A 13,394-nucleotide genomic window follows, 5' to 3' on the forward strand; every position below is an offset into this window, starting at 1 on the left:
TTAAAATGTGGTACTAGTCTGTAAATGGATAGACAACTCAATGGAATAAATCCAAAATTCCAGAACAGACCGAAATACATACAGGAATTTCATTTCTAAGCAGGATATTAGTTTATAAAATGGGCTAGACACTTGGAATCACACTATTCAATTAATGGTGTTGAGACTTCTGGCTACCCATTCAGAAAGAAAATCAAATCTCCACATCCTCAGCTAAAATAAGATGCAGATTCATTGATATTAAAATACCAAAATGGAAACTATAAAAGCAGTGGTAAAATATGGGAGATAGAAAATCTTATGGTGGAGCCGGGCAGCAAGAGCCGCGGGAAGGGCTCTCCAGGCGAGTACGGACGCCAGGCGTCGTGGCAAGGAAAAGTGACTAGTTCCCCTTCGTTGTCAGCCAGGGACGAGAACAGAGCCACGCTCCCACCCGGCTGCTCACGATCCCTCGGCGGCGATGTCGGCCGCCGGTGCCCGAGGCCTGAGAGCCACCTACCACCGGCTTCTCGATAAAGTGGAGCTGATGCTGCCCGAGAAATTGAGGCCGTTGTACAACCATCCAGCAGGTCCCAGAACAGTTTTTTTCTGGGCTCCAATTATGAAATGGGGGTTGGTGTGTGCTGGATTGGCTGATATGGCCAGACCTGCAGAAAAACTTAGCACAGCTCAATCTGCTGTTTTGATGGCTACAGGGTTTATTTGGTCAAGATACTCACTTGTAATTATTCCAAAAAATTGGAGTCTGTTTGCTGTTAATTTCTTTGTGGGGACAGCAGGAGCCTCTCAGCTTTTTCGTATTTGGAGCTATAACCAAGAACTAAAAGCTAAAGCACACAAATAAAAGAGTTCCTGATCACCTGAACAATCTAGATGTGGACATGACCATTGGGACCTAGTTTATTATTTGGTTATTGATAAAGCAGAGCTAACTGTGCATTTGGAAGGCACAATAAAACTAACTGCAACTGGTAGCTAGTGCTTGATTCAATAGAAAAATAAGGCAAACATAATAACAGTCTCTCTACATGACCTAAGGAACTTAGCTATGGATATTAGTAACATTTTTCTACCATTTGTCCATAATAAACCATACTTGCTCAAAAAAAAAAAAAAATCTTATGGTGGAAAGGCCTTTTAAAACAATGTCAAACCCAGAAATCATAAAAGAAAAGGTTGAATTTTTTTTTTTTTTTGAGAACGAGTCTCACTCTTGTTGCCCAGGCTGGAGTACAATGGCGCAATCTCGGCTCACTGCAACCTCCGCCTCCTAGGTTCAAGAGATTCTCCTGTCTCAGCCTCCTGAGTAGCTAGGATTACAGGCATGCACCGCCATGACCACCTAATTTTTTTGTATTTTTAGTAGAGGGGGGGTTTCTCCATGTTGGTCAGGCTGGTCTCGAACTCCCGACCTCAGGTGATCCACCTGCCTTGGCCTCCCAAAGTGCTGAGATTACAGGCATAAGCCACCGTACCTGGCAAGGTTGAAAATTTTGACAACACAAAAATGAAACATGTCTCTAAACATTGTAATCCCACTGAACTGTACACCTAAAAATGATTTATGGTAAGTCTTATGTTTCGTATATTGTACCACAATTTAAAAAAAAAGTCAATTTAGATAAAAACAAAGTCAAAAGGCAAGGTTGGAAAATGTATTTATAATCCACAACACAGACAAAAGACTAATATTCCTAATACATAAATACGAACTCCCACAGGTCTATATCCTGGTGCACACTTNTACAATGAAGAGGCAGGAGGGGGGGGAAATTAAAAAAAAAAAAAAATTAAAAAAAGAAAAAAGTACAATGATGTTCTGTATTTTTTGCCTGAGTTTGGCAACATTTGATAATGCTTTATTGGTGTGTTGGTAAAGCTATGGGAAAACAGGTGATTTCAAACTTTGCTGATGGGAATGCAAATTGTGCACCTGTTTATTCCATTGAGTTGTCTATCCATTTCCAGGCTAGAACCACATTTAAGAAATCAACATGGCTGGGTGTTTTCTTTTTCTCCAAAAGGAAAAGTCAGTTGGGCATGATGGTGTACAGATATACACACAGATAAATTCTCCATTGATTAATCGATATTTGTTGCAGTGTTGTTTACACTAGCAAAAGTTTGGAAACAACCAGTAGAGGATTAGTTAAAGAAACCCTGGACATCAATATGATGAAACACTGTGAAGGCAGGAAGATTGGCAGCTGTGTCTTAATCTGAGATAATCTCCAACATAGAGCTAAAGGAAAACATTTGAGATGTAGAATAGTGTGCTACTATGTCAGACTTTTTAAAAACAGCAAGTGTACAGACACATGTGATAGGATGTGGTCTTGAATTTTCAGCAGCACCCCCCAAAGGAAGACAATAGGAGATAAACACCCGCACTGCCTAAGGAGAGACTATAGAGCCCTCCTTGGTGGATGTATTAGTCTGTTTTCACACTGCTGATAAAGACATACCTGAGGCTGGGTAATGTTTTTTTTTTGTTGTTGTTGTTTGTTTGTTTGTTTGTTTTCTGAGACAGAATTTTGCTCTTGTTGCTCAGGCTGGAGTGCAATGGCGCGATCTCGGCTCACTGCAAACTCCGCCTCCCAGGTTCATGCGATTCTCCTGTCTCAGCCTCCTGAGTAGCTGGGATTACAGGCGTGCGCCACCACACCCGGTTAATTCTGTATTTTTAGTAGAGACGGAGTTTCTCCATGTTGGTCAGGCTGGTCTCAAATTCCTGACCTCATAATCTGCCTGCCTCGGCCTCCCAAAGTGCTGGGATTACAGGCGTGAGCCACCCTGCCTGGCCTAGGCTGGGTAATTTATAAAGGAAAGAGGTTCAATGGATTCACAGTTCCACGTGGCTGGGGAAGGCTCACAATCACAGTGAAAGGCAAAGGGTACATCTCACATGGTGGGGGGCGCAGAGGAAGTGAGAATCAAGCAAGAGGGGTTTCCCCTATAAAACCATCAGCTCTGGTGAGACTTATTCACTACCACAAGAGCAGTATGGGGGAAACTGCCCCGATTCAATTATCTCCCGCTAGGTCCCTTCCACAACACGTGGGAATTATTGGAGCTACAATTTAAGATGAGATTTGTGTGGGGACACAGCCAAACCATATCAGGAGACTTCCTAAAAGGCCGTCGACTTTTCCAGCAACCCGCCCCCATCACCTACCGCCTGCCTCTAGAAAGGCAGGCCAGAGATTCATTAGGGGAAAGATGGTGCTTTCTCCCCCTTGTGGGGTTGGGGAGGGCTTGGCCTCCCTGCAGCTGAGAGATAAGGGCTTCATGAGACCCAATCACAGAGAGCAGCGGTGTACATCAGGAAGGGAGCCCATGTAACATGGGTGGCTGTTACTAAGTGTCTGAGTCCCAAGTCTTGTTGCCACAGGTGGACAAAAGTTCCTGGGGGCTTGTGGACCTACGGCAGGAGAACCACTTGAACCCAGGAGGCAGAAGTTGCAGTGAGCCGAGATCGCACCACTGCATTCCGGCCTAGGCAACAAGAACAAACTGCATCTCAAAAAAATAAAAAAGTTAAAAAATCCAGTTCAGGCCAGATGCAGTGGCTCATGCCTATAATCCCAGCACTTTGGGAGGTGAAGGCGAGTGGATCACTTGAGCCAGGAGTTTGAGACCAGCCTGGGGAACATGGCAAAACGCTGTCTCTACAAAAAATACAAAAGTTAGCTGGGCATGATGGTGCACACCTGTGGTCCCAGCTACTTGGGAGGCTGAGGCTCACCTGCCCGAGAGGTTGATGATGCAGCGAGCCAAGATCGCGCCACTGCACTCCAGCTTGGGTGACGGAGCAAGACCCTGTCTCAATAAAAAATAAAAATAAAAATCCAGTTCTATAGTGCCACCCGCAATTCAGGTAGACAGCTCTATGTTTTCTCCCAACACTCCCTCATTTTGCTACCTTCTGGATTTGGAGTGTGCCTGATCCGACTTTCCTCTTTCCCAGCCCTGACCTGGTGTCTTTTATACGATGCACATGCCTGGAAGAGACCCAGGCTTCTTCCTTCCCTTCCACCCTTGTATCTTTAGGGTTTCCATCATGCCCAGTGTGATGGCACCAGAACGTAGAGCTTAGTGGTTAAGGGCGCAAAGTCTGAAGTCACTACCCGGGCAAATAACTTTATGCTTCAGCTTCCTCATCACTGAAAAGGAGATGATAGTTCCGACCTCACAAGGTTGTTGTGAGGATTACAGGAGCCAACCCACGGTGCCATATGTAACTGAGGGTGGACATGCCCATGGCACTGAGGGTTGGGCCCAGCAGCCATGAGAGGGGGCTCTAGTGGTCACTAGGAGACAGACAATAGGTTATGTCAGAAGTACCACACAGAATGGAAATCCACCCAGCCAATGAGATTGGAGAGTGATCTCCAGCAGCAACAACACAAAAGACATTCACCTTGCATGAAATGTCACCTAGACCATGGGGAGGACTGGGAGTCAGTTACCTTGGTGCTCTCCAAGAAGCCACATGTCCTGGGAGTCACACCCTTGTGTGAATCTGGACTGGGCTGATGACCGGCTTTAGTCAGCAGTGTGGCAGCAGGAGCTCCTCCTTCAGAACACCTGTACTGACCACACAGGGTGAAACCCCTAGGAGGCCAGCTTCCCCATTAGGCCCCTAGACGAGCAGCTGAAGAAAATCCAGAGGAAATTATTATTTTAATTTTATTTATTTATTTTTGAGATGGAGTCTCGCTCTGTCAGTCGCCCAGGTTGGAGGGCAGTGGAGCGATCCTGGCTCACTGCAACCTCTGCCTCCTGGGTTCAAGCGATTCTCCTGCCTCAGCCTCCCAAATAGCTGGGACCACAGGCGCCTGCCACCACACCAGGCTAATTTTTGTATTTTTAGTAGAGCCGGGGTTTCACCACGTTAGCCAGGATGGTCTCGATCTCCTGACCTCGTGATCTGCCTGCCTCGGCCTCTTCAAAGTACTGGGATTACAGGCGTGAGCCACTGCGCCCAGCCGGAATTATTATTATTTTTAAATGGCAGTTCCCCTCCTGCACCCTGTTTAAGTTAGGATGGGGTCCCATTCTGCCTTCACAGTCTTGGGACCCCTGCATTGTCTGGAAAGGAGTCTGGCTAGCCTGCTAGAGAAAAGTGCTGGAAAAGCTCATCCAGCATTTCAGCTTCCCTCCAGCTGAGCCAGGCCCCAGCTGAATGCCCGCCCATGGGTGAACACCAGCAGGGCCAGCAGAAAATGACCCAGTGGAGCCCAGAGCTGGGAACGAAACGACTGTTGTAAGCCACTTCATTCTGGGGTGGTTTGCGACATAGCAGTAGGTAACTGGGACAAGGACCAAGTGCTGTTTTTGCTGCTTTGTTTGCTTAAGAGATCCCTGGAGTTCTTGTAGCCTGGGTATAGCAGGAGAAGAAGGGGAGCCTCCCCGAGCAGGACCCCCTGGTTATTTGCATGAACTCCAGATCTCCTGGCATCACTGTAATTCCCTAGCAGTTAACCTTGGTTTCTGTGTGGGAGGAAGGAGGCAGCTGGATGGAGGGGGAAGAGACAAGAATGTAGAAGAGACCGACCTGTGTTCAAAGCCATCTCTGCCACACCCCGGTTGTATGACTGTGGACGAGCTGTTAAATTTCTATGAGCTTCATTCCTCATCTGTAAAATGGACTTCCTTACAGAATTGTTGCAAGGATGACAAGACATTACATGTAAAGCAGAACAATACCTTAACATAATAGGTTTTCAAAACATGATAGCTGTTATGATTTTACCTCGTGAGAGCTGGGGGTAAGGGGGGCCCTAAGGCTGGTGGGTCAGGCCCTGTGGGACCCAGAAATGTTCTGTTGCAGGGATCAATAGAGTCATCTCCTCGTTAGGAAGAGAGTTACCCCCAGCACCCAATATTTGCCAGTTCCTACCCCAAACATGGCTGGGCTCATGACTTAGATAAGGTGTCTCATTGCCCCATTAGGCCACCAGTTGTCCTGGAGCCAGTGTGTTCAGAGGGTCCCTGGGCTCAAGTCTAGGAGGATCATCCACATGCCATCTGATCCCACCAAACATGAACTGATCCGATGCCTGAACTGATTACACTGAGTGTGAGACCCAACCTAGCCAGCTCCCCAATCCAACCCATGGACCAACCACTGAAACCTGATATTTCAAGGAATCCTGAAGGGGTCATTTTTAAAGATGGCTATCCTCCTTGATGAAGTTGGAATGGGGTCTAGCTGCATAGGATAGAAAACTCCCCAAATACCAATGGCTTAAACAACTAGTTTCTGGGCCGGGCGCGGTGGCTCAAGCCTGTAATCCCAGCACTTTGGGAGGCCGGACGGAGCGTGGATCAGAAGGTCAGGAGATCGAGGGACCATCCTGGTTCACGGTGAAACCCCGTCTCACTAAAAATACAAAAACAGCCGGGCGAGATGCGGGGCCTGTAGTCCGCTACTGGGAGGCTGAGGCAGGAGAATGGCATTAAACCCGGGAGGCGGAGCTTGTGGTGAGCCGGATCGCGCACTGCCTCCAGCCCTGGGCGACAGAGCGGGACTCCGTCTCAAAAAAAAAAAAAAAAAAAAACTAGTTTCTTTATTTCTCATGTAAAAGAAATCCAGAGCTGGCTCCATATGTTATAGGGACCTCGGCTCCTTTCTTTCCATCCTGCTGTCCTCAGCCTTACACATACTTACTTGCTGCCAGAGACCCCAACATCACATCTCTGTTTGTTAACAGAAGAAATAGGAGAGAATGAAAGGGTGACCACTTCCTTGCAAGGAACTTTCTAGCCAGTAAAATGTAAGCAGAAGTATGAGGAACACTCATACTTAATCACAAGCCTAATGACAAAGCTATACCTGGCTGCAAGAGGGATTGAGAAATTAAGTCCTAAGGAATACAATCAAAGTTCTATGGGTGACAAAGAAGTTCTGAAGCTAGATAGTGGTGGTAGTTGCACAACCTTGTGAATATGCTAAATGCTGAATGCTTTAAATGGGTTAAAATAGTGAATTTTGTTATGTGTGAATTTTACCACGATAAAAAAAATCAGAGTTCTGTTAAAAAGGAATAGGATGCAAATGAATATTGGAGTAGACACCCAGTGGTCTTGCTATGCCTGGTTTTTTAATTGCAACCATTTAATAGCATCAGGTATCTCAGGATCGTGTGCACACCTTGTAGTCAGGGGCCGGGGTCTGTGACTCGGAAGCTGGGGAGGGTTGCTGGCTAGCACTGTTCATCATTAGGATTTAGCAAAGAAACTTTCTGAAAGCGAGGGATACCTGTATTGGCAACTGGAGGCGCGTGGAATTACATCCCATGATCTGAAGCAGTTTGGTTAAAAGTGGGCTTTAGGATAAATAAGTATTCTTCCTTCCTTCCTTCCTCCCTTCCTCCCTCCCTCCTTTCTTTTCTTTTCTCTTTCTTTCTTTTTCTTCCTCTCTCTTTCTTTCTCTTTCTCTTTTCTTTTTCTTTCTCTTTTCTTCTCTTTTTCTCCTTCCTTCCTTCCTTCCTTCCTTCCTTCCTTCCTTCCTTCCTTCCTTCCTTCCATCCATCCTTCCTTCTTTCCTCTCTCTTTCCTTATTTTTACTTATTTTTGAGACAGGGTCTTACTCTGTCATCCAGACTGGAGTGCAATGGTGTGAACATGACTCACTGCAGCTCACTGCAGCATCAACCTGCTGGGCTCAAGCAAACCTCCCACTACGGCCCCACGAGTATCTGGGACTACAGGTATGCACCACCCTGCTCGGCTAATTTTTTAAAACATAGACACAGGGTCACGCTATATTGCCTCAGCTGGTTTTGTTTGTTTGCTTGTTTTTAGAGATGGGGTCTTGCACTGTGCCCAGGCTGGAGTGTAGTGGTGCAACCATAGATCGCAGCTCACTGCATCCTTTAACTTCTGGGCTTGCATGATCATCCCACCTCAGTCTCTTGAGTAGCTGGGACTACAGCTGTGCGACTCCATACCTGGCTAATTTATTTTATTTGTAGAAATGGGGTCTTGCTATGTTGGCCAGGTTGGTTTCAAACTCCTGGCTTCAAGCAATCCTCCTGCCTCAGCCTCCCAAAATGCTGGGATTATAGGTGTGAGCCACCATACCAGGCCCAAACAAGTATTATTATTATTATTATTATTATTATTATTATTATTATTGAGACAGAGTCTCGCTCTCTTGTCCAGGCTGGAGTGCAGTGGTGCGACCTCGGTTCACTGCAACCTCCATCTCCTGGGTTGAAGTGATTCTCCTGCCTCAGCTTCCTGAGTAGCTGGGATTACAGGCTTGTGCCACCATGCCTGGCTAATTTTGTATTTTAGTAGAGACGAGGTTTCACCATGTTGGCCAGGCTGGTCTCAAACTCCTGACCTCAGGTGATCCGCCCACCTTGGCCTCCCAAAGTGCTGGGATAACAGGCATAAGCCACCGCTCCCAGCCCCAACCAAATATTCTTATGTGGCATATGAGTCTGTGTGGGCTGCCCTAACAAAATGTACAGACCTGGTGGCTTAAACCGCAGAAATTTCTCACAGGTTTGGAGGCTGGAAAGTCCAAGATCAAGATGCCAGTCAATTCAGTTTGTGGTTTGTTCTCTTCCTGGCTTGTAGACAGCTGCCTTCTTGCTGTGTCCCCACATGGCACAGAGAGAGAGAAAGTGAGAGAAAGGAGTGGGGAGAGTCAGCACTCTCTGGTGTCTCTTCTTATGAGGACACTAATCCTATTAGATCTGGGTGCCATTATTCTGACCTCATCTAACCTTTGTTAGCTCCTTTAGGTCCTATCTCCAAATACAGTCACATCGGGGGTTAGGGCTTTGATACGGTTTGGATCTGTGTCCACCCTCAAATATACTGTCGAAGTATAATCCTCAATGTTGGAGGCAGGGCCTGAGGGAGGTGATTGGATCACGGGAGTGGTTTCTCATGAATGGTTTAGCACCATCTCCCTTGGTGCTGTCATCGGGATAGTGAGTTCTCATGAGTATCCCCCTCTCTTTCTTCCTCCTGCTCCGGCCATGTGAAGTGTGGCTTCCTCTTTGACTTCCGCCATGATTGGAAGCTTCCTGAGGCCTCCCCAGAAGCGGAAGTTGTCATGCTTGTATAGCCTGGGGAACTGCGAGCCAATTAAATCTCTTTTCTTTATAAATTATCTAGTCTCAGGTATTTCTCTATAGCAGTGCAAGAACAGACAATACAGCCTTCAGCATATGAATTTTGGGGGAACACAAGTCAGTCTATATAACATGTGGTCAGGATAGAGTCATGACTTAATGATGCAGAGAAAATGAATGTATAACCCCTAGCCAGTGTTCTAGAGGCAGTCATAGAGCTTTATTATCCACCTTTATTATTATTCAATGACCATTTTCCCCCATTGTTTTCCTGAATAGTCCAGGCCGGGCCAAGTTTTGCTTCTGAACTTGATCTGATAGCTCTTTGTAACCCACAGCTCACATTCAGGATTTCCCTGTTTCTGAAAACACCAGGGAAAGCTTTTGTCCAGCTGGCCTGCATTTTCGCTCCACCCCCAAAATAAAGGGGATGATCTCCTGCCTTGCATGAAATGTCACCTAGGAAAGAAAGCGGGGAGGATGACTAAAAAGTGACTTGGCCACCTCTCCTGCCTCACCTGTCCCCAGAGGACTGAGTCTGGCCCATTTGTCCAGGGCAGGGAACAGGATGGGAGAGATGGGGAAGCGAGAGGGTTAAGTCTGTCCAAGCCTTTCAGTGTGATGAGACAAGTGTGGAGTGTCTGCCAAGAACAGGCCAGGTTCAAAACAGGAAACCCCAGGGCAATGATGGACACTTCTCTGTCGATTTTACATGGATCTCTAGGGAAAGTACTGGAACTGATCTCATTCTATATACATATATATATATTTTACAACTCAGATTGAAGAGGAAGTGCACAATGAGCTCTGCAGCTTTGCCAGTGATGCTAATCTCTTCCAGGTGCTGAAACACTAAGGTCATGGGGAAACGCTGTAGGAAGCTCCGACTGCCCTTACTAGGAGGCCAGGAGACTGGCCCTTGCAGGGGCACAAGTGAAGAGGGGTACCCGAGGGCTGAGCCAGGCTCTGCTGCCCTTATTCTCACAAGCTGCAGCAAATGTACTCCCTGATTTCCTGCAGCTCCCAGTGTTGGTGTGGGCAGCGGGGGAGAGGTGGGATGGAGTGTTGGGGGCCCTGACCCTCTTGGGAGCCCCTGTAGCAGCCCTGCCTCCTTCCTGACCTGCGCACAGAAGCTGGGCTTTCCTGGATACTCCTGGGTTTCCCTCCTTGTGCACTGCTTGGCTGTGTGGGTACCTCCGTTTGTTCTCCACTGTTCTTGCCCAGTTCCTCCTACCTGCTGTGAGAACTGATGACCTTCCTCGGCCTCCAACCTCAACCCTCCTCTCTGCTTGACTGGAGCTTGGTGAGACCTTAACCTGTTCCACTCCTAGATACTGCACCCTCAGGCATTGTGTGCTTTCTCCCACTCCTGCCAGTTAACATGGCCCATGGGACAGCCCCTTGTCCCTTCTGCCCAACCTCACTCCACTCCAACAAGTAATTGCTAGGAGAAGAGAGAAGCCCCACCTCCAAGTCTTTTCCTAGAACCTGCCAGGTGTTCTCCATCTCGCCCTCCCTGACTCTCTGATATCTGCTGGGATCTTAGCCTCAGCATCAGGTATTTTCTTCAGCTTAGTCGGCTACAATTTCAGATGTATTTATTTGGTTTGTTTGATTTCACCTTGGGACTTCTTTTCCCACCTTCAAATGGTTCTGATCCTTGCTTTCAGGCACCACAACCAAGGATAACAAATGTTCTCCTGGCACCCGGGAACCTTCCAGCCAGGACTGCTCTCCATAGACTGAGAGGTTAGGTTAGAGAATTTGTAGGAAAGAGAAAGGTTTCTAAGGGGGAGAGATTTAGCTTTGTTCTACTGCATATATTAGTTATTATATATTAAACTATTCATGTGCTATCACTTAACATATACTAATCTATATATACACACACACACAAGGCTATAGCCGGCCAGGTGTGGTAGCTCATGCCTGTAGTCCCAGCACTTTGGGAGGCCGAGGCAGGCGGATCACCTGAGGTCAGGAGTTCAAGACCAGCCTGGCCAACATGGAGAAACCATGTCTCTACTAAAAATACAAAAGTTAGCCAGGCATAGTGGCGCATGCCTGTAATCCCAGCTACTCAGGAAGCTGAGGCAGGAGAATCGCTTGAACCCAGGAGGGAGAGGTTGCAATGAGCCAAGATCACGCCACTGTACTCTAGCCTGAGTGACAGAGTGAGACTTCGTCTCCAAAAACAAAAACAACAACAAAAAAACGCTATAGTTTCAGTTGATGGGAGGGCAAGCAATGAAAGAATTGATTCAGGCAGGGATCCTCAGTGAGTAGCAAGACCATAGGTGAAAAGTAGCTGAGACAGAGAGTATTTGCATGGTGCCAAAATATCGCCCTGCAAAATTACTTGCTAATTCACAGAGGAAAATAGTTACTTTACGAAATAAAAATCTACAATCAAGTGACCAAATTTAGCATCATTAATAGAGGGTCTACAAGACATTATGGGATTCCCGATGTCATGCAGTGTGAAATGTTCCTGCCCCAAATGTTGACCTTAATATCCTTCTTCCTTTTTTTTTTTTTTTGAGACAGAGTCTCACTCTGTCGCCCAGGCTGGAGTGCAGGGGTACAATCTCGGCTCACTGCAGCCTCCACCTCCCGGGCTCAAGGGATTCTCCTGCCTCAGCCTCCCAAGTAGCTGGGACTACAGGCGTCTGCCACCACACCTGGCTAATTTTGTATTTTTAGTAGAGACAGAGTTTCACCATATTGACCAGGCAGGTCTCGAACTCCTGGCCTCAAGTGATCTGTCTGCCATGGCCTCCCAAAGTGCTGGTATTACAGGTGTGAGCCACTGCACCCCGCCTGATCACTTTAATTTTTCAACCATGATCTTGGAGGGAAATAAGCCCCGATGCCCCAAGACATCTGTATTAGTCAATCATTTCTTCAGAGAAACAGAACTAATGGGATGTATGTATACAGAGGGAAAGAGATTTATTTTAAGGAATTGGTTCATGTGATTATGGAGGCTGAGAAGTCCCAAGATCTGCAGTTGGCAAGTTGGAGACTCAGAAGAGCCAGTGGTGTAGTTCCAGTGTGGCTCAGGCAGGAGGAATTCACTCTGACTCTCAGGAGGGTCAGCCCTTTCGTCCTATTCAAGCCATCAACTGACCGGTTGAGGCTCCCCCATCATTAGGGAGGGCATCTGCTTTAATCAATCTACAGATGTAAATGTCATTGTCACCCAGAAACACCCTCACAGGCATATCCTGAATAATGTTTGACATTAACTTTAGTCAAATTAATGTTGACATATAAAATTAACCATCACTGCATCCTTTGTGTGTAACAATGTTTTTTCTTTTTACTTTTTAAATGTGGTTATTATAAAGTTTTTGTCTTAATTTTTTTGTTTGTTTGTTTCTATAGGTTATTGGAGAACAGATGGTGTTTGGTTACATAAGTCCTGTAGTGGTGATTTGTGAGATTTTGGTGCACACATAACCCAAGCAGTACACAATGCACCCAATTTGTAGTCTTTTATCCTTCACCCCCTTCCTACTCTTTCCCTGAGTCCCCCAAATCCATTGTGTCATTCTTATGCCTTTGCATCCTCATAGCTTAGCTCCCACTTATGAGTGAGAAAATACAATGTTTGATTTTCCATTCCTGAGTTATATCACTTAGAATAATAATCTCCAATCTCATCCAGCTTGCTGTAAATGCCATTAATTCATTCCTTTTAATGGCTGAGTAGTATTCCATTGTATAGATATACCACAGTTTCTTTATCTACTCATTGATAAATGGGCATTTGGGTTAGTTCCACATTTTTGCAATTGCAAATTGTGCTGCTATAAACATGCATGTGAAAGTATCTTTTTTGTATAATGACGTCTTTTCCTCTGGGTAGATACCCAGTAGTGGGATTGCTGGATCAAATGGTAGTCCTACTTTTAGTTCTTTAAGGAATCTCCTGTGTGTAACAAACTGAGTTCTCTCCTATGCATCTTGAATGGTTCTAGTATAACTAGTCATTCAGTCTTTCTATATTCTGTAGTTCACATGAGGGACCCCTGCTCAGAAATCTGTTTAGAAGAAATAAAAAGATAGAGGGACAAGTTAAATAGCACTGCAAGAAAACAATCAGAAAAATCCAGAATGTGGAATATCTTTCAAAACCACTAACATAGTTTCTTTTAAAAGTCAATGTAAATATATATATATATATATACACACACACACATTCTATATATATATATTTTTTTTTTAAAATAAACTTTTATAAAATAGAGACAGGGTCTCACAATGTTACCCAGGCTGGTCTTGAACTCTTGGGCT

At 45.9% G+C, this 13,394-nt stretch overlaps 1 protein-coding gene across 1 annotated transcript; it reads left to right on the forward strand.

The window, feature by feature from the left end:
- The first annotated feature begins 316 nt into the window (after positions 1 to 316).
- LOC108534846 (mitochondrial pyruvate carrier 2) lies at positions 317 to 1,102 on the forward strand. The gene has a single exon (XM_017880402.1). It carries the CDS (start codon positions 461 to 463, stop codon positions 842 to 844), a length of 384 nt encoding a protein of 127 aa, XP_017735891.1. The 5' UTR covers positions 317 to 460; the 3' UTR covers positions 845 to 1,102.
- Positions 1,103 to 13,394: the final 12,292 nt, after the last annotated feature.

This window comes from Rhinopithecus bieti, unplaced genomic scaffold, assembly GCF_001698545.2.
Source record: "Rhinopithecus bieti isolate Rb0 unplaced genomic scaffold, ASM169854v2 scaffold_11401, whole genome shotgun sequence".
Classification (NCBI taxonomy): Eukaryota; Metazoa; Chordata; class Mammalia; order Primates; family Cercopithecidae; genus Rhinopithecus; species Rhinopithecus bieti.